This window comes from Arvicanthis niloticus, chromosome 6 (assembly GCF_011762505.2).
Source record: "Arvicanthis niloticus isolate mArvNil1 chromosome 6, mArvNil1.pat.X, whole genome shotgun sequence".
Classification (NCBI taxonomy): Eukaryota; Metazoa; Chordata; class Mammalia; order Rodentia; family Muridae; genus Arvicanthis; species Arvicanthis niloticus.
The window spans coordinates 36,743,274-36,765,808 of NC_047663.1; the positions used below are offsets into that span (position 1 = coordinate 36,743,274).

General features: G+C 41.4%; 1 protein-coding gene across 1 annotated transcript in view; it reads right to left on the minus strand.

Annotated features, from left to right (window-relative positions):
* Positions 1–22,327, minus strand: part of Ppm1d (protein phosphatase, Mg2+/Mn2+ dependent 1D) — a 36,683-nt gene extending 14,356 nt beyond the window's left edge. The window contains exons 1-3 of the mRNA XM_034507426.2: positions 21,588–22,327; positions 7,638–7,866; positions 727–851 (exon numbers count right to left, since the gene is read on the minus strand). Coding sequence (XP_034363317.1) covers positions 727–851; positions 7,638–7,866; positions 21,588–22,296 — 1,063 coding nt within the window. The 5' untranslated portion in view covers positions 22,297–22,327. The remainder of the gene's footprint in view (positions 1–726; positions 852–7,637; positions 7,867–21,587) is intronic.
* Between the last annotated feature and the right edge of the window lie 208 nt (positions 22,328–22,535).

The following is a 22,535-nucleotide window of genomic DNA, read 5'->3' on the forward strand; positions in this document are numbered from 1 at the left end:
TTTTACTTAATAAACCAATTTCATTCTGTTCAAAATTAAATAAAACCAAAACAAACAAACAAAAAAATCTAATCTTCATTCTAAAACCAGAAGACTAGGAAAAAACTATTTTTATTTTGGCATCAACAATTTATTTTGCTAAGGAAACAAACAAACAAACAAAAAAACCAAACCTCTGAGGCTTAAGATTACTAAGGGCTAAAGTAAAGAAAAATATTGAAAATTGTTTTAATCATAACATGAAGCCTTGACAAGCATGCAGGCTTATATCTGAATGAGTACTGACAGACACACAGATCTCTAAATATCCCTACAATGAACATGAATACAACTGACTGCTCTTCCAGAGGTCCTGAGTTCAATTCCCAGCGCCCACATGGTGGCTCACAACCATCTGTAATGGGATCTGACGCCCTCTTCTGGTGTGTCTGAAGACAGCTACAGTGTACTCACATAAATAAATAAATCTTTAAAAAAAAAGAAAGAAAGAAAGAAAGAAAGAAAGAAAGAAAGAAAAGGAAGAAAATGAGTAAGCCCATAGCCATCAATCACAAGCAAAGAACAATACAGACTTTACCTCTTCCCTCGCTCTTAAAGTATTACCATACACTTCCATCATCTCTAATCTCACCATGTAAGGCCTCATCTCTCCATATCATCTTCTATTTCACCACTAGATAGAGCAGAAAATACAGCATGATTTTACCAAATGTAAGTCCATCTTACCAAGTGCTCTTGCTACAGCCAGAAAAGGAATCTGGTCAATGACTGTGCTCCTTCTAACAGGTCCACTGTGAGTGAGCCGAGGTCTTTTCCAAACGACACGATTCACTCCAGACTTGTTCATTACACTAAAAAGTGAATAGAGTACATAAGTAGTCTACATGATTAAAATACAACTAAGCCTGATATGTTAGAAATTAATAAAATGAGACTATATTATCACAAAATAATGACATATATTCAAGTGCAAAGATATAATAAGTCTTGCTATAAAAAGACAGACAAAGCAGGGTAGGAATTACATGAGAGGAATTTGACTAGATTAGGCCAAACAGAACCACCTGCAAATAATATGAAAATGAAGGGATGGGCCAAAGAAAAGCACAGGACAGAAGGACTCAGACAGTAAGGAGGGTGAAAAAGAGCCCTGATAAATAGGTTTTCCAGTTCCATTGGGGGATGAGGGACACAGAAGAATGTCAACTGCAGTGTCTCTGGTTAGAAGAGAACAGGAGCTGGGCATGCTGACTCAGACCTCAGGCCCCTGGAAGGCCGTGGCAGAAGGCTCAGAGCCTCCTTGGAGAACAGATTCCTATATATGTAAATGTTTCTGTAGTTCAAAGCATGAAACTAGACCTCAAGAACACAAAAGCTTTATAGATACATATCTGGGAGTTACAGGATAGAAAAATCCTCCTACAACTTTGCCAAAGGAGTTAGTTAAAAAGGAGTTAGTCACCTCAGGGTACCTAAAACTTTTGTAAGTATGGTTAATTATTTTTTAAAAAGAAATCAAAGAATAATAAAGAATAATGGAAATGATTGCTAATTCTGTACCTGGTGTGACTGAATGGGTCTTATATAAAAGAAATACCCTTATTTCAAATTAACCATGATTTTCCTGTGTCATGCCCTCCAAAACACACACACATACATAAAGCTTCTCTGATTTTTATTTTTTAAATATCAATAGAGGCACTAGAAAGATAGCTGAGTCTGTAAAGTGCCTGCCGTGAAAACAGGAGAACTTTAATTCTATCCTCAGGAACCAAATAAAAGCAAAGCATGCTGGTGCTGGTAGCACCCGCGTAAGGTGAATGCAGGCTGGGGAGGCAAACAGAAGGATCCCTGGAGCTCGCTGGCCATTCAGCCCACACAAGGCAGCAAGGCCAGGTCAAAGAGAGACTGCTCAAACACCAGGTGAACAAACCAGTTCCCAAGGTGTGGTGGCCTGAGTACTTGTAATCCCACCTACTAAGGAGACTGGGTGGGAGGATCATAAAATTTAAGGTCACCTGGACAACATAATGAGAATCTCATCTCCAAATATAACCAAGGGGAGCAGCAAGGTACTCCGGAGGGAAAAGGGCTTGCCACCAAGCCTGATGACTTAAGTTCAATCCACAAGGTCCAAATATTAGAAGGAAAGAGCTGGTTCCTGCAAGGTGTTCTCTGACCTTTATGCATGCCTACACACACAAATAAATGTAATAAAAAAAATTAAAAGTTGACAGAAGATAAACAAACCAGTTGATATGAAGACTTTCCCCACCCCATTGGTGGGAACACTGAGCCTTGAGCATGCTAGGCACCCACCTGATTTGCCTTTAGCCCAACATACAGATTTGCCAGGTAGCCTCATTATTAATAAGAAATCTGACACACTGGTCCACATGTCACCTTCTAATTAGTTTATTGTATTTGAGTAGCAGGACCCCATCTCCCTAAACTAAATGAACATTAACTAACTTTATGTGCACTGAGAGTCAATTGGCTTCACAGTCTGGAAAACTAGATTAGGGATACAGCTCAGTTGTAAAGCTCTTGGCTAGCATATATGAGCCCTTAGGTTCAATATCCAGTACTACAGAAGGAAAAAAAAAAAAAAAAAAAAAACACAAAACCCTGAAGAAAGGATAGTAGTGATGGTTGGATGCACTGAAGCACTTGACAGTGCAAGCCTGTCGATCTGAACTCAGATCTCCAGGACTTGTGCAAAAGCCAGACATAAATGCAGGGATGTCTACAATCCCAGAACTCCTCCAGGGAGATAGAAGACAGAGATAGCAGAATCCCTGGAAGCTTTCTGGTCACCTAGCATGGTGTATTCAGCAGAAACACAGCAAAGAAACCCTGTGTCACAAGGTAGAAGGCAGAAAGCAATGCCCTAGTTGTCCTGACCTCCATACTTTCCGTGGTACACACACACCCAGATAAGACTGACAGGGCAAGAGTGAGTAGACAAGTTCACCTAAAGAGGACAAGCAAAAGAAACAAAGGCCAAGCCAGGAGAGCCGAGCAACAGTGGGAAATGGTCAATGTGCACTGTCCTACATTAACACAGTGCTAGGAAACACTGTCAGTAGGAAATGGGACACTGATGCTACAGTTTAACTTTTATTCAACTTAAGCAGTCACCATGTGGCCAGTGGTCATCTCTGATATGGTGACAGTACAGCTGAAACAGATTGAAACACATTAACCAAAAATGTCAATATAGAGCATAATTGCAAAAAGTCCCTTGTTCACCATCCTTTGAGAATAAGTTCATCTTTCAGTTCTAAAACCAAGGAGAGGTAGGAGACGAAAGGCAGTAGCATTCTTCTGTTTCTTCAAAGCTGAAGCTCAAATGAGGAAAATGAAGTAAACCGGTCATTCACAAGAACATCAAACAGGAGAAATGCATTGAGAATGAATGCCAGCATTCTGTCTCCAAACCCATCTTAAAGCCCAAGTGTTCTCTCTAAAAGACTACACCTGACAGGCGAGCCTTAGCACAGAGCAACTCCAGTAAGCTGTCTCCAATACAAATGTACTGAGAGTTCCCGATATTTCACTGGCAAGGATATTATGGTCCTTGGGTGTCAGAAACAAGACAAATAATGGTACTGTTTGTTTAAGAAAAAAAAAAAGTCTAAAACCAAAGCAGTGTTACAAGACACTATTTTTTCTGCACATTCTGCTGTTGTTCTGTATTAAAAGGCAAATGGAGAGGAACAGCCTGACATGCAGAGCTGACTACACATCAACAGAAGGCTGCAAAAACAAGACTGCTGGCCAACAGCCTAGGTCAGGACTGAGGGACGTCAGGAAATAACTTATCATAAAATGGCTCAGTTCTTGCAAAAATACACCTGCTCCCAAATGGCGAAAGGCATGTGTCCAACTGTCCAGATGGCATTTTTAAGTGAAAAGGCAAAAACTACACTTTCTTTTTAAATGCTATTAAAAAAAAAATCAAAGAAAAAAAAAAACAAATAAAATAACTTTAATTTAAAATTTCAAGTTAAAAAATAAGAAAATAATCAAGAAAAAATATCTTCTTAAAAATATAATGAGGGCTGGAGAGATGGCTCAGAGGTTAAGAGCACTGACTGCTCTTCCAGAGGTCCTGAGTTCAATTCCCAGCAACCACATGGTGGCTCACAACCATCTGTAATGGGATCTAATACCCTCTTCTGGTGTGTCTGAAGAGAGCAACACTGTACTCATATACATAAAGTAAATAAAAAGCATCCAGTCCACCGATATTAAAAACGTATAGAAAAAGACCAGTGGTACAATTAAGTGGCAGAGATTTGCCTACATGTACAAGGACTAGGTCTGACTTCCAGAAATGCAAAAAAAAAAAAAAAAAAAAGCCTCAATTTAAAAGATTGTGAGGGCCAGGTATGGTGACACAATCAGGAAGCATTCACAGACAATCTCTGTGAGATTAAGGCCAACCTGGTCTATAGCCAGAGTTAAGTAAGACCCTGTCTCAAAATAATTAATTAATTAATTAAATTTTAATTTTAAATAATTAATTAATTATGGGAACTGGGAATACAAGTCAGCAGTAGGGTGCTTGCTTAGCATGTATAAGACTCAATTCAATCCCAAGTAACTAACACACACACACACACACACACACACACACACACACATAGACACACACAGACACACACACACACACAGACACACACACATACACACACACACACACACTCTTACAGTGTCTCTCTCACAAAGAAAGAAAGAGAGAGGGAGGGAGGGAGAGAGGGAGGGAGGGAGGGAGAGAATTGGAGGAAGCAGGAGTATAATACTAGTAAGTGAAAGACAGAATAAACAAACATGTGGAAAAAACAAGTATATGTACAACTATCTCAACTATCTCTCATAGGATTCAACAGACTACAACCTGAAAACAGATTCATTTAAGATTACACGTAATAGAACAAAAATAATAAAAATATCCAAGACAGCGATTTCAAAGACAAAGGAAATCTTGAAAGCAATCCTTAAGATTCTCAGGAGTCCCTTTGTAGCCACCAAAATGACTGCTTTGTGGCCTTGGCTATAAGGGAACTTGCTTTGTAAATAATGTTGACCTCAAACCTAGCAGTCTCCCTGCCTCTGCTCCCAAATGCTGGGATTACAGGCAAATGCCACCTCGGCTGGCTTAACAGATAAGTTTTCAATAAACAGGGCCCCACTATGTAATTCAGGCCTGCCTACAATTTACTATTCAACTTGGGCTGGCTACCAACTCATGGCAATCCTGCTTTACCCTCTAGAATGTTGGGATAGCAGGCATGAGCCCCAATACCCAACATAATCAAGTAAATTTCCTATGCCCCAGGAATTCAGCATCTTCTCAAAAAACTGTAACTTCAGGGCTAGAGTGGTGGTCCAGCACAGAAGAGCACTTACTGCTCTTACAGAGAACCCAAGTTCCGTTCCCAGCAGCCTCATTGGTGGCTCACAGGCACTCTAATTCCAGGTCCAGGAAATCTTCTGGACTCCAGTCACCTGCATATATGCAGCATACATTCAAATGTATATATACATACACATAAAATAAAAACCTAACTATAAGGTCTGTACACAAGTTACATTGCACACTTGTTGGAAGCCACAGCTTTGTTTGCAAATAGAAATGTGTAGTGTATGCAAAGTCTCTAGCCAGATGAAGCTTCCTTCATTCCAGGGTCATTTTACAATAAGCAAAGCTATCCTACAACAGAGCTGACATTTGTTTATCTTAACCAGAAAAAGTACAAGAAGATAAACTCAAGGCCATTTTTCAGCAAAATCAAGACATAAGCCGGGTCAGCCTCCTAATCAATAGAGGTGTGTAACTGTCCAAGCAGTTGCTCACTGCCACATAGAAAAAAATTAGCCTTTGTCTCTACTACATTGCTTAGATTTTTTTAAAAATTCTAAGTTTTAGGTTAAAATCTAAAAGGTAAAGCTGAATGCACATTAGAAAGGTGGCTCTCAAAATGTAGTCTGGAGATTCCTCAAGAAATGCCAAAGCTTTCTGAGCAGGTGTGCAGTCAGTTGTTTTCATCTCGAGGGCCAAGTATAGAGAGAGTTTTTCAGCAGTGGAATGACTGGCTATGCTACAGAACCCCAGGAGCAAGTGTTTAAATGATAAAGTCATGTACTACAAAACCTGGTATGGGGGCTTCTACAAGTCCTAACTGTATACTATCCTGGAATAAGTAAAACTATGACAATGAACAGATCAGTACTTAACAACAATAGGAATGGGCACTGAAGAGGCAGAGTGCACAGATGATGTTTGTTTTGGATTTTGGAAAAGTATCTCTACTATGTAGCTCATGCTATATGGCCCAAGATGGGCTCAAATTACAGGTACAAACCCTCGTGGCTGGTAACACACAATAAAACTGCTTTCCAGATATTGCATTTACTCGTTCCAGGGCTTGGTGACACATACTTTAATCCCAATACTTGAAACGTAGAAGTAGGAGGACCTCTGTGAGTTTGAGGCTAACCTGGCTCACATAGGGTCTCAAAAAATAAACAATTATATTAAAATGTGTGTGTATCCAGCTATTGCAACCAAAGGTAACATTCCACAACAGTCTAAAGACAGAAGATATGAGAGACTAGCTGTCACCTATTAAACACTGCTGAGTTCTGCAAAAATGAAAAAGTAGGCCAGTCCTGTCAATCAAGTGTTTTCTCTCAGTGTAGATACACACACACACACACACACACACACACACACACACACACATACATGTCCCAGGAGACTTAAAAAGGAGAACACTTTTCTAAATATCTAGGGTTATGATAAAGATAAATTGTAAAAAGAGTATCTGCAAGGCACATGGCAGAACTGTTCTGCTCTGTCCAGATTCTGAAGGTCTTATGTCAGTATTTATTTGAAAGGCTTACAATAAAATTCTACCTATTGGTTTTGGGGTTTTTTTGTTGGTTTTTTGGTTTTTTTTTTTGTTTTGTTTTTTTTGGTTTTTCGAGACAGGGTTTCTCTGTGTAGCCCTGGCTGTCCTGGAACTCACTCTGTAGACCAGGCTGGCCTCGAACTCAGAAATCCGCCTGCCTCTGCCTCCCAAGTGCTGGGATTAAAGGCGTACACCACCACTGCCCAGCAATTCTACCTACTGTTACTTGAGATATTACTTCTCCTTTAGAACCATTTTCATAAATAAAACAATTCAAAATAATAAGGTAAATATGAATATATATTTTTGCAACAAGCAAATGAAAATTCATAATACTAGAAGATTAACTGCTTTAAAAGGGAAACAGAGCCTATGCATGTAATCCCAGCAAAGCCCAAAGCCCTTGGGAGGAAGAGGCAGGAAGATCAAGAGTTCCAGATCAGGCTCAGCTACATAAGATTCTATCTCAAAAAAAGAGAGTGGAGGAGGCAAGAGGAAGGATTCATGTATAATCCCAGAACTGTGGAAGCTAAAACAGAGGATAACAAGTTGTAGGCCAGCCTAGGCTATACAGTGAGTTACATACAGGCTGGCTACTTTAAAAAAAAAAAACAAACAAACAAAAAAAAACCTTGCCTCAATTAAAAGGGAGACAAAAGACAGAGTACACAGTTAGCTAACCAGAACCAAAATAAGACAGACAAAACAAATGATTACCTCCCGCCAAGTCCTTCAATTCTTTCTCTTTCCTTGGGAAGTTCTGGCTTGTGATCTTGTGTCACCTCCACAGCTCTCACAAAATCATCCTTTGGGTCATCCTGAATTCCAAGGACCACCCCAGAGTCACCTACATGAGCTACATACATCTTCATGCCCCGGATGATAACCACACTGGCAGTTGTCCCGGACGTGCTGGGAAGACCTGTCATAGTCTTTGGCCATTCTGCTGTAATAAGAAAACAAACATTTTATATTTTACTTCTCCAGATATACACATTAGAACAGTTATTAGAATATAAAAAGCAACATATCTTGAATTAGCATGCTAACACTTGAGTTTATAAAGCAAGAAGTTTAAGAAAAAACATCTTGAACTGGAGATGTAGCTCAGTAGCAGAGCACCTGCCTAGTATTCTCAAGATCCTAAATGCAATTCCTAGTACAGAATGAACAAAAGGGAGAGGGAGGGAGGGAAAGCTTAGAATCCACTTGTCTGAGGTAGGGTTTTTATTGCTGTGATAAAACACCATGACCAAAACAAGCTTGGGAAGAAAAGAAAGGGCTTTTTTTTTTTTTTTTTTTTTTTTAAAGATTTGCTTATTTATTGTGTAATGTTCTGCCGGCATACATGCCTGCCCACCAGAAGAGGGCATCAGGTCCCATTACAGATGGTTATGAGCCATCATGTAGTTGCTGGGAATTGAACTCAGGACCTCTGGATTCCAGTCCAGCACTCTCAATCTATGAGCCATCTCTCCAGTCTCACGAAAGGGCTTATCTCATCTTACATTTCTACATCATACTCTATTGTCAAGTCAGGGCAGGAACTCAAGGCAGGATCCTGGAGGTAAAAACTGATGGCAGAGACCATGGCGGTCTTGCTCCTCGTGGCTTTCCCATCCTGCCTGCTTAGAGAAGCCTGGACTGCCAGCCCAGGGAAGATACTGCCTATAGTGAGCTGCGCCCTCCCACATCAACCATCAAGCAAGAAAAAGCACCACAGGCTTGACCAGGTCAATCTGGTCAAGGTTTTTCTCAACTGAGGTTCCCTCTCCCAAAATTATTCTATCTTGTGTAAAGTTGCCATAAAACTAACTAGAACACTACCTGAGGATTTAAATTAAATCCTCTAATCAATAAATTTATAAATAATATAACTAGAATAAAACTATAAACCAATACTGAGAGAAAAAATTACAGGCTAGATTTTCTGGTTCTGTGTACTACATAGAAAAGCAAAGGTATGTTAAGTTTTCTTTGCTAGGAAGCAAACCCAAGGCCTCCTACACACCACGCAAGTCTGCCACTAAGCAACCATCAAGCTCTGCAGTACAGCTGGTTGTAATAGTGTAGCTTTCCAGAAATAGCCATTTGGTTTTATTTTTAAACAACTTTTAAATATTCAAGTATTTGTTTTTTGTTGTTGTTTTCTGTTTTTGTTTTGTTTTGTTTTGTTTGGAAACAAGGTATCACTCTGTAGCCCTATCTGGCTTGGAACTTGCTATGTAGACCATGCTAACCTAATCTTGACCTCAGAGACTCTACCTTTGCCTCTGCTCCTCTCTGTCTCTCTGCCTCTGCCTCCTATATTTTCATTCGTGTGTGTGTGTGTGTGTGTGTGTGTGTGTGTGTGTGTGTAGAGCCCAAACAGGCCAGAAAAGGCTGTCAAATTCCCTGGAGCTAGAGTTATAGGCAATTGTTAGTCTCCTGACGTAGGTGCTAGGAACTGAAGGCAGGTCCTTTGCAAAAGCAAAATATGCTCTTAACTTCTAAACCATCTTTACTGAACACCATGGACAAGGTTCTATACAAAGAAGATTCCGCATACTACTTCAAATAATATTTACAGTACCCTGTAAGACATAAACTTATTCTCTAGCCAGGCAGTGATGGTATGCACCTTTAATCCCGGCAGTCAGGAAGCAGAGACAGGCAGATGTCTGAGTTCAAGGCCAGCCTAGTCTACAAAGTAAGTTCTGGGACAATCAAAGCTATAGAAAAACCCTGTCTTGAAAAACAAAAACAGATTATTCCTATTTCATCTTACAAGTGAAGAAATCAATACCTTGCATGATTAAGAAGCTTGCTTAAGAAAGCTTAAATGTTAAATAACAGAACTCTCAAATCAATTCCAAACTATATACTGTCTAGTTAAATTAAGTGGCAGTCAACAATTCTGTAATACTAAACTATAACTGCAAATTCATGATAGCAGATTGAATCCCTTACTCACATATTCTGCCCACCAAAACACTACTGAAAGGACAAAATATAAAAGTAACCCCATAGCAGACATGAAGCAGAGTAAAGGTCACAAGCAAATATGGAGTCCTGTTAAGTCTGAGCACACAGTTATACTAGGATAACTGCAGAAGGCAGTCGTCTGATGAGAAAAGTTAATAAGAAGGAATAAATTGGTTCTCCTTAATTGAGTTCAAGAAAACTAGTAAAGGCTAAAGATGTGTGGTAGAGCCAGGCTGGGGCTCAGCTCAGCAGTGCCAAGCACCTGCTGCTCAACCGTGAGGATCAGCGTGCACACCTCTAACTCCAGGCCTAAGGGATCCAACACCTTCTGACCTCTTGTGTACACCCACTAGTAAATTACCAGGAACAGAATCAGAAATACTTCACAGAACAAAAGAAAGTATACAAAATGTTCCTACAACCGAAATCAGACAGGCCACCTAAAGGAAAAAAAGACAATATGCCTAAATAGGCCTTGAACCAGAGAGAAAACTCAGACAAAAAAGCATGCAAAGGCACTGGATTTTTCTTCAATCATATGGTAAAACACAAGAGAGCACAGCATGGGTACAACTGCTTAAAGTATGACACAGCAAATGTGGTCAGAATGCGGAGCAGCACAGACTTCAATCAAGTACTGAAGAGAGTGTGAGCGTAGACCAGAACACCACAGGAGCATCTGGGTATTGTGCGAGATGGGAAGACAGGCATCCTCCTCAACCGCCCCTAGGAATACACCACACATTACGGCAGAAACGCATGGCCAGAGCAGCACTGCTCACAAAGGGTGAAGAAAATAAACATCAATCCTGATGCCCTCTGGATTCTACGAAATGTCTAAGAATCTCAGAAACTCCTGAGCTAAAGGAGATATACAGTGACATACCACAAAAACAATGTATTCAATACACCTGATCAAACTACTAAAAACATCAACAAGCAGCAGAAAATTAAGGTTCAAGTGATGGTTACTCCTTGGAAGTAGATAGAAACATGAAGCTACGGTGGCAGAAAACTAATCCTACCTACTAAAAGACTGAAGTGGAAGGAGCAACAGTTCAAGGCAAGCTTAGGCAACTTCGTGAGACTATCTCAAGAAAGTAAAATGGAAAGCCTACCTAGAATGCACTACCATATTCAATACCCAGCAACACACAGGGACACACAAATAAGACCAGCATAGATATACAGGTACGTGTACAATTCGGGCAATGTCCTCTTCTCTATCTGGACAGTATATACACTTATTCATTAGTGACATTTAGTCATCTGTCATGCCAGACATGTAATTCTAGCTCTAGGGAGACAGAGGCAGAAGAGTTGATGACTTCACAACCAGCCTGGTCTACATATCATGTCCTAAGCTAACAAGGGCTACACAGAAAGACCCTGTGTGTCTAAATAAATAAATAACCAATAACAAAAGACAAATTCAGAAAAACAAAAATTTACTAAAGGCATACAAGTAATTGAGTCATGTTCAAAATTCACCTAAAATAAAATGGGTGTGTGTACAAAAAGACAGTCACAGTAATAAGACAGTGCAAATAATGAAGCCACAATATTATTTAAATCACATTTCTGAATCTGACTTGATGGTACACACCTATAATATCAGCACTTGGGAGGGAGGAGGATGATCAAGAGTTCAAGGTTATCTTCAGCTACATACAGAATTCCAGGGCAGCCTGGGCTATATGAACCTCTAATTCAAAAAAAAAGAAAAATTGAAGTCTGGCATAGTGGTGAACGGAATAGTCTAGAAAGGAAAAGCCAGTGGATCTCTGGTTGACATGGTGAGTACCAGGTCAACCAGGGCTATGTAGAGAGACCATATCTCAAAAAAAAAAAAAAAAGGGGGGGGGGATTTTAAAAAGATGGCTCAGCAAGCAAAGGTACTTGCCCCCAAGTCCCTGGAATCCATGAGGCCAGGAGAAGCACCTCCTACAAACTGCCCTCTGAACTTCATAAGCTGCCATTTCACATGTATCCATACACACACATACACAAAACAAATACACAGACACATATAAAAGAACCCCATAAACAAACTGTATGAACAAACAGACATTCTGCAACGGACTAAAAACAATGACATTCACTTGAAATGCCACCTTTATCATGTTATAATTTGTCTCAGATGGAGTTCTGAATTTAAACTAATCTATTTATAGTGTTTGATAACTGAGCTAAAGCAATCCTCCACCTGTTCTTTAATATCTCTTACATATGCTTTCCAAAAACAAACAAACAAACACCTATAAACCTGGTTTTTAGTGTTTTCTGAAGGTTTTGTTTGTAAGGTAAAGTATCTCACTGTTTTTCAGGATAGAGGGAACCCACCATCATTCTACCTCATCCAAACAAATATAATAGGATCATGGGCTAAGCACCACTGCACCAGATCCAGGATAAATATATAACAGAACTAGCTTCACACCTATATGGGTGGCTAAGGCAGGAGGCTCACTGGAGTCCCTGAGTTCAAGGCTACGTTATGCTGAGCTGACCAAGTGTGTGCACCTGCAAAGAACCCTGTTCTTCAGTCTGTGTACCATAGCAACAGGGCATTTTTTTGCGGGTGGGCAGGTGGGGGGGGGGAGTGTTGTTATTGCTGTTGTTCTCCTCTATTACCCAGACTGGGAACAACCACCAAATACTCTTGTCTCAACCTCCCTACAAACTGGGATTTCAGCCTTACCTTGAACCAGGTAAGACTCTGGTACCTCTCTTCTTTTTATTCATTTATTTTTAAATATTTGTTTGTTATGGTGGTGGTGGAGAGTGAACCCAAGATCTTGTGCATCCTAGGCAAGTGAATCACCTCCAGTGTCTGTTTGTTTTCTAAAGATTTTTCACTTTTATGTATGTGTGGGTGCTTGCATGCAAGTCTGTGAGTCACATGTATGTCTCATGTCTGCACAGGCTAGAAGAGGGCATTGGATCCCCTAGAACTGGAACCAAACCTGGGTCCTCTGCAGGAGCAGTGAGTACTCTTAACTTTTGAACCATCTTTCTAGCCCCAATTTCTTATTTATTTATTTATTTATTTATTTATTTATTGGTTTTTCGAGACAAGGTTTCTCTGTGTAGTCCTGGCTGTCCTAGAACTCATTCTGTAGACCAGGCTGGCCTCGAACTCAGAAATCCGCCTGCCTCTGCCTCCCAAGTGCTGGGATTAAAGGCATGCGCCACCACTGCCCAGCTACTAGGCCCTATTTTTGAGATAGGATTTAATTATATAGCACTGGCTAGCTATGCAACTCAGACCAACCCTGAACTCATAGTAATACTACTGTCTCAGCCTCTACAGTGCTAGGATTACATTCCCGAGCCATCTTGCTCAGCTAAGACTCAGTCTTCTAAAAAATAATAATACCTTTTTGAGCTTGGAGTGGTGCCATACACCTGTAATCTAAGCTCCTGGGAGGTAAGAGTCAGGGAATCAGGTTCAAGAAGAATCTAAGTCACACGCAATGGATGAAAGGAAGTGGGAAAGAGAGGAAAGGGGGAAGAGATAGATTTTAATAAAGAAAAAATAACAAGCAAAAATCTATGTGAACTTTGTGGCAAATGTAAAACTTGGGGCACATATTGTATACCTGCTAGCACTATACTCATGCAACTCTTAGGAGGAGGACAGTACTGTCATCAATTCCACCTTACAGATAAGGACACAACAGTCTTATGCAAAGTCACAACACAAGAAAGAAAAGCTTGGACTCAAAACAAGCCAAAAATTCCTTCCTAGCTCTTGCCATGTTAGGAAGCCTATTCTGGAGAGACTAGACTGTGTATAGGTCTTTGGGGGCATGGTGACAGTAATACTCTCCTCCAAAAACATACAAAGAGCAATTATCACAGTCTCTAAAAATCATAGAGACTGGCAGTGATAGTAAAACACAAAGGAGCAGAGCAGATGATCATATATATTCATATATAAAGTTTATCCATTGCAACAATGTGAGAGGTAGCTAAGCATGGCAGCTCAAGTCTGTAATACTCCACTTGGGAGGAAGATCATCATGTGAATTCAAGGCTAGCCTAGGACACACAGTGAGTTCCAGGACAGACCGAACTCCAGAGTGAATGCTTGTCTCAAAAAGAACAAAGAAAACAGCCAGGCAGTGGTGGTGCAGGCCTTTAGTCCCAGCACTTGGGAGGCAGAGGCTGAGTTCGAGGCCAGCCTGGTCTACTGAGTGAGTTCCAGGCCAGCCAGGGCTATACAGAGAAACTCTGTCTCAGGGGGGGAAAAAAAAGAAAGAAAGAAAGAAAGAGAGAGGGAGGGAGGGAGGGAGGGAGGGAGAAAAAAGTCTGAAAACCCCTGGAAAATGACACAATTATAAATCAAATGATACTTAGAAAATGAAATGAGGAAAAAAAATAAAGAAAGAAAGAAATATAGACTATTACAGAAAAAAGACCTTAACAAAACTATCCTAGAATCTGGCCAAGTCCCCAGGTTTTTGATCTTTCTGAGATCTGTTCCCTCAGTTTCTTATTTTCCTTTTGGCTCTGGAAAAAGGTCAACTTATTTTCTTGAACTAATACTGAGTAAGTACTCATAATACCTAATTCCTACAAGCAGGAGAAATCTACATCATTAATCCTAAATTGGTTTCTACTACTATAACAAATGCTTAAGAGTGGGTAATTGATTATTTTATTTCATTTTGAAAAAGGGTGTCACTCCTTACCCCAAAGTGACTCAAACTTCCAGGGACCCTTGAGCTAGAATTCCAGGCATTCACCAACAAACACAGCCACATAGTGAGACCCTATTTACAAAATAAATCCATTTTAAAAAATGTAAACTACTGCTACATTTGATAACTGAAGAGGTGTTTGTCAGGCTTTCCATTGTAGTCTATTTCCTTTGGAATTAGCTATTTTGGGGGGAAGGTATTCTGAGGAGATGAAAATATGTTTTTAGTAGGCTGTTATCCTTCTGAAACCTGTGACCATTCGGAAAGGGGTCTTTGCAGATGAAAGTAGGTTAAGACCCTTAAAGAGATCATCCTGGATTAGAGTAGGCACTTAGGAAAGACGGGGATACAGAAAGAAGAGGCTGACACACACAGATACATCCATCTTCAAACCAAGAAAGGCAAAGGATGGCTGACAGCCACCAGAGGCAGGCGTAGAGCAGAGTCTCCCTAAGGAACCTACTCATATTACTTCTTAATTTCCAACTTTTGACATCCAAAGCCATAAAAGCATAAGTTTCTATTGTTTCAAACCACCCAGTTATTGATTATTCAAGAGAGCATTCCTAGGAAGCTAACATAACTCTGCTGCATAAATTTTCACTAATGAGTTTTCGCTTTTTACATTTACTGATTTATTTTGTGGGCAGGAGACGTGAGCCACAGCTTACAGGAGGTCTTAAGACAACTTGAACGAGTCAGTTCTCTCGTTCCGCCCAGTGTTTCTAGGGATCAAACCCAGGCAATCAGGTTTTCCAGCAAGTGCCGCCATCCAGAGTCATCTTGCTGCTCCAATGCAGTTAGTTTTGTATGTCTAAGTGTATGTATAAGGACACATGTGCAGTACACATACATGTGTGTACACATGTTCACATGTAGGAGGCCAGAACTGGTCCCTAGCAGCCTAGGGGGCTGCTGCTAACACCTGCCCTGCTTTCCTCCCCAGCACAGTGCACCTGCTCCACAGGTAAAGGTGCTTTCTGACAACCTGCACTGTCTTCAGAGCTCAGATAGCACAGAGGAACAAGAACCTATTCCTACCAATTGTCTGTCCTCTTACCTATGCCCACACCCCACACATAATAATAAAGTAACAAACGGATCAATGTGTTTATTAAAATATAAAGAAGCTGATTTATTTCATCACTATACCAGACAGAAATTTAACTAACTTCAACTGACTGTTGAGCACCTGCTTTACTTCATGTGCTCCATAAAGACAACCCTAAGAGTCTTAGTTACAAGTAGAGCAATTATCTACGCAGCCAGAAACCTCAAGATTCAGCTAAGAAGCTGACATAAGGACATGCTGGTCTCTAAGTGGTCCATGTGATCTTTAGAGTAGTTCCTCATAATGATGCTAAGAGCTCATCTGCCCTTTGTGCTGTGTTGACTCATAAGTTGGTGGGACAAAGCAATGCTTGGTAAAACCTCGAGTGCCTTATCAGTGGTCACTGCAGAAGCCACAAAGTGAGCTAGCTGTCACTGTATTCTTCATAGCCACACCCTTATAGCTGGGCTTGAGGGGGAAGACATGGTAAGGCATACCTGTAAGCCTAGCACACCAGAGGTAAAACAACAGTATTAAAATTTTACAACTAAGGGACTGGGAAGATAGTTGGTAAAGTGATGTAGACCCTACATAAAGTCAGGTGCAGAAGGAAGCTAGAGAGATGGCTCAGCAGTTAAGGCTGCTCTTCCAGAGGTCCTGAGTTCAATTCCCAGCAACTACATAGTGGCTCACAATCATCTGTAATGGGATCTGATGCCCTCTTCTAGCATACAGGTACACATGCTAATAGAGTACTCATAAACATAAAAATAAACAAAGCTTTAATTAAAAAAAAAAAAGTCAGGTGCACTAAGAGCTTGTGATCCCATCCCTAAGAGACAGAAAAAGATTCCTAGGGTCTATGGCCAGACAGCTTAGCCTAATTAGTGAGCTCTACCTCAGCAAGAGACCCTGTCTTAAAATAAAATAAATAAATAAATAAATATTTTAAAAAGGAACTATAGACAGACAGTACACTTGAGGAATAATACCAAAGGCTATCCTCTAGTACACACATGCCATAAACTTCAAAGGTAGTCTGGGCTACATATTGCAGCCCTATCTCCTTTAAAAAAAAAAAAAAAAAAAAAAGTATGCAGTAGCCCAGGGCTGTAATCCCAACTTTGGGAAGTGGAGGCAAGAGGCTCAGAAATCCATGTGCAGCAAATCTGAGATACCCCCCTCAACTATCTGAAACCGTGGCTCAGGAGGGAAAAAAAAAACAAGACACAAAAGATGAAAAGAAAATAAGATGCCGGGCAGTGGTGGTGCACGCCTTTAATCCCAGCACTTGGGAGGTAGAGGCAGGCAGATTTCTGAGTTCGAGGCCAGCCTGGTCTACAGAGTGAGTTCCAGGACAGCCAGGGCTACACAGAAAAAAAGAAAAAAGAAAAAAAGAAAAGAAGACAGAAAAGATGGTGGTACTTGTCTGAAATCCCAGCACCCCTAAGACAAAGAAAGGAAAAGCAAAGTCAAGGCCCCTGGGCTATGTGACAGATAATATCCTACCAGAAGACAAGAAGCTTGGTTATTTCATATGTATTTTCTTCAAAACAAAGTGAGTTTTCTCTCAAGAAGAGCAGGCTAGAGCATGATGAATTTCTAATTGCTGTTTGGAAGACTCAGTCTGGGAACATGCATATCCGGCAGAGCAGCCTACAGCTTCCCAATAAAATCTTTTCTTGTGGCATCAATGAGAGTAGCCCACTTATTCCCCAGAAGACTTGCTAACATGTACAAGCCCTCAAGTCTGATAAGGGGAAGGATGTCTTGTTTGTTTTGTTTGTAATAGATGGGGCAGTGATTTCCAGGTTCACTCCATACTGAGGAGCTATAAACAAGACAGATGTTGGAGAAGTCATTTTTTTCAGTAACTTTTTTAATTTTTATTTTTAGATTACAGCATAATTACATCATCTCCCCTTTCCCCTCTTCCTTCCTCCAAATCCCCCCCATATGCACACACATGAGGTAAGAATTCATGAGGTAAGAATCTTAATGTAAGACCACAAATTTTTCATTAGTGGGGTGTCAGATCATAATTCAACTAAACTTAAGATGCAACCACTTGACACAGAATATTCCATGATCTGAAAACAGCAAGAAAACATTCCTTTTCCAACTACATCTGTATATGAAGGTCCTTTTTTAAAAATCTACTTCAAGCAAATAGTACAAGAAACTAAGTGCAGAAACAGACGAGAATTAAGATGTCTTCTATTAAGCCATACATTAAAAGACCCTTTACAGTGAGAATTCTTATTTTGGAAATAATATATACTTAGGAATGATGAGTTTGTTATTGTTCTTATTTTTTACTTTTTAAAAAAGATGATATTAACTTGTAACTAAGTACATATGTGTATAGGCTGTGTGTGGATAAGTACATATGTGTATAGGCTGTGTGTGGATAAGTACATATGTGTATAGGCTGTGTGTGGATATGTACATATGTGTATAGGCTGTGTGTGGATATGTACATATGTGTATAGGCTGTGTGTGGATATGTACACATGAGTGCCGGGACCTGTGAAGGTCGGAGGCATTGGATTCTCCTGGAGCTGAAGTAGTAAGTGGTTGTGAACTGCCCAACATGGGTGCTGGGAATCCAACTCTGGTCCTCTGCTCTCTCTCCAAGCCTGGTTATTACCACTTTATTGAGACAGGTTCTCATTGTGTAACCTGGCATGGCCTACAACTAGTAAGGAAGACCAGGCTGTCTCAAAATGACAAAGATCCAACTGCATCCCAAGTGCTGGAATTAACGACATGCATTATTATCCTTACAGATGCTGCCCACATAAACAGCAGCTCTGTCGTTAATAACTTAATAAAAATAGTACAGGAACCTGGAGTAATAGCTCAGAACTAAACCCAGTACATAACATATGAGGCTCTGAGTTCAGTCCCCAGCACAAAGAAATAACTGTCTAAAAGGCAAAATATTTAAGAACTGCTATTAACCCAATGAGTATAAACAAAGAAACAAGAATGCCCAATTCCAAAAGAGACTGTAGTGTTACATAAGAAAATACTGTCTGACAGTCTATATGATCAATATATTTTTGGTTTGGAGGGCAGTAAGCCTAAAAATGAAAAATGTTTATTTATGTGTATGAGTTTTATTTGCATGTACATATGTGATCTGTGTATGTCTGGTGCCCAGGAAGGTCATTCTGGAAATGAAGTTACAGATGGCTGACAGCTGTCATGTAGGTGCTGAGAACAGACCCAGGTCTTCTGAAAAACAAGTGTTTTTAGCCACTGAGCCATCTGTGTAGAGGCACTCAACCCAAAGGAGGAAGGGAGGGAGGTGTTGTTTTCTAGATGTGTGTATATCTGTTTTGTTTTAGACAAGGTCTCATTATGAAACCCTGACTGACCAGGAACTCGCTCTGTAAACCAGACTGGGCCTTGAACTCAGAGAGTCACCTATTTCTGCCTCCCATTTGTTAGGATTAAAGACAAGAGCCACTATGCCAATTAAAAGTGAAATATTTTAATGTGCCCTGGAAAAGGTAACTTGTCAAAGAAGACAAAAAAAAAAGGCTAATTAACATAAGTGCAGAGGGAGGCCGAATATGGCCTGAAAGGGACTTGGCCTGTGGATGACAGGCCACAAACATTAACTTTATTTAATTGGTAGAAAATGAAGAGCTGAACAAAAACTAAGAACTGAAATTTTTTAATTTGTATTTCCTATATCATGATTCTAGTTTACTCAAAATACTTGTTTTGATCGATTCTTCTTTTAAATTTAAGGTTTGAAGATAGAGTTCATTTAAGGTTTCATTCAGCAAAAATAAAAGTGTGACTCAAAAGTGTACGTAGGGCTGGAGACGGCACAGTGGGTTAAGAGCTGTACTGTTTTTCTTCAGGAAGTACCATGTTCCTGAGAGCTCAGTTCCCAGAAGCCACATGGAGCGAGCATCTCATAACCACCGGTAACCTGAGCTCTCAGATGCCTCTGATTTCTGTCTCAGGCATCTTCACCCACATGCACACATCTACACACATACATATAATTTAAAATACAAAGTATTTTTGAAGCTTTTTAAGTATGTGCATGTATAAAAATACATTTACAATTAACAGCATGACCTCTGCTTTATTAAAGGACACTTGGGGATCACAGAGGTAGAGTCTGCGCTTATGTAAGAGACCCTGTGTTCACTTTGACACCAGCACAAAACAGATTAAAATAAAACCAAATATAAAGTTCAACCTTTTTCTTTTCTTTGTGATAGTCTGCTTTGTTGTCCTGGCCCTGAACCTGCACTGACCCTCCTTGGCCTGCCACCACACTCCAATAAAGTTCCGATCTTTGGGGTTTTTTTGTTTTGTTTTGTTTTGTTTTGTTTTTTAAAGGGTCTCTCTACTAGCCCTGGCTGTCCTGAAACTCTCTCTGTAGAGTAGACTAGGCTGGCCTCAAACTCAGAGATACCCGCCTACCTTGGTACTAGTATTAGAGGCATGTTCACCACACTTAGCTAAAATTCAAATATTAATGGCTTTTGATTCTTAAAGCATATGGGAAATTCACATGCCCCAAGTGCACTGCAAAATAAATGAATTCTGTAATAGTTCTTTGTGTCTAATCTTAATCTTCTTTGTCTCCCTATCCACTTTTAATTCCTCTTCAGCCAATAATATAATGCATTTCTAGAATAAACTACAATGCTTTCAGCTCTACTCTGCCCACACGAAAACAAAATAAATCCATGATAGGGGCCCCAGGGATTTGCTGGGAACTGCCTCCAAAAACCTTAGTGGCTGGTCTTCAAGTCAATCAAATACTTGGCAAAAATCCCAACAGATGGAAAACAGACTTTGAAACCAGCTAGTCTATACTGTATGACAATGCCTTTCTAAAAATACTGTGTATTTTACAAATCTGTTACAGCTTTCTCTGTTTCTCTGTCTCTTTAATGAAAATATAGTTACTTTCTTACACCACTATAAACAAAGAATTTTTAGTGGCAGGAGCATAAATTCTTTTCTGTAATAAAGATATGCACCATATACCCAGAGTAATGAATAAGCAACCATATAATCCTTGGTCATTTATGTTACATACAGAAGTACTGTCTATCTCACAAACATTCAAAATTTCAATGGACTACAATTACACTGAACTTTTAGGAATTAAGATACCTTTTACTAACTACTCCAATGAGTATTTACATGAGTGCTTTTTACTAGGAACTTTTGGGAAACTGAATTCATTTTAGCTAAGTAACCCCTCACACACACACACACACCAAGAAGTTAACACATACCCCTAAAATAGGGCCAATTTAATATTTAACACATTGCACATCTTTCTCATAAACAATTCAAGGAGTGACTCTAAAACACAACCACAACAGAACTGCTTCCAAAAGTAAGCTGCCTATGTTACACTTCAGCCCTTCTAAATTGACTTACACAGAGCCATTCGGGTCAATCTGAAGAAGTCACACCACCGGTAGGAGGCAACCAAGAGGAACAAGCTCAACAAGAACAAAATTATGACAGATGCTAAGGGGACGCTCCAATTCTTACCACCTCCTGCTTCCTTCACCTGGCCCATGTAGAAACGTTTCTTAAATTTATCCCTCGGTTAGAATTTGGCGCCGGCATTCAAACACTTCCGAGCGTGCTGCTACCAAAATGAATTAGCGAAGGGAGAGGGGACCGCTGCCCCCTGATCGTGGGAGGGAGGAGATAATTCAAGGAGCGGTTGCTGGGAGACAAGCCATCCTAGCGTTTCCGAGGCCACCCGGTGCGCCCAGAACTCCAAGCCTGACAGTCTTCACTCGCATCCCCTGTTGGACAGCGTCGCTTGATGGATAGCGCTCTTGGTACCCGGGGAGGCCCACGCGGTGCTGATGCTATAAAAAAGCCCAGGGGGGGAAAGGGAGAAAAGAAAAAAGAGGCGGGCGCCACACAAGCCGGGGAACTTACCCAGTTTCTTCCACATGGCGAGGTGACAGGCGAGGAAACCTTTGCGGATGGCAGCGCACACCTTGGCGGGCTCGGACGAGGTGAAGCCTTTCTGCTTCTTGATGAAACCCCACAAGTGCTCCCGGGCAAACTGTGCCGCCTCCCGCCCGCCGTGCCCATCGCACACTGCAAAGAAGGCCACCGAGGAGCGGCGGCGACAGCAGCGGCCAGCGGGTAGCGAGGCCGCGGCGTCCGAGGCAGGATCGCGGGCCGCCGCCAGGCCTTTTCCCGATGGCCCGAGGCCGGCGGGAGCGGGGGTCGCCGGCAGCCCGAGCGCCCGCCGCGGTACCAGCGCCTGCTTGTCCTCCGCTGCCGGCTCGGGCTCCACCACAATCTGAGTTACGTCCTCCATGTACTTCCTCCCGCCTTGATCAGAGAAGACGCTCACTCCCAGCGAGTACAGCCCCGCCATGGCCGGCTGCCCGGGATCCCGCCGTTCCCACGCAGCCCGCCGAATTCCGAGGCGGGAGACACACTCGCCGCTCGCCGGCCAACTATTGTTTATCTTCGACGACGCCGAGAACGAGGAGGAGGCGGTCCCCGAGGTTGGGGGGGACGCGTGATGTCGGGACTTGTCCGCGAGAGCTGGGCCGGTCGAGTCGCGGGCGAGAGGAGCCGAGCAGCTGCGCCTGCGCGTTGCACTCGCTCCCCGCCCGCCCGCGCCCACCATACAAATCGGGCGTTCTTTTCCACCCCCTCCGCCTGCTGACGTCACCAGGCTCCCTGAGGAAGACCAATCAGGAGTCGAGGAGAGCGAACTCGCTCCCTCCCTCCTCCCACCCCCGCATCTCTTTGCAACCGCTGCTCTAGCTCCGCCCGCCGACTGCGCGAGCGCGCACCTCGCCGGGTTTGTTTTCTCCAACCGAGGGCTTCTGTGCCCTGGGGGTTTTCCGCTATTACTAAGCGGCT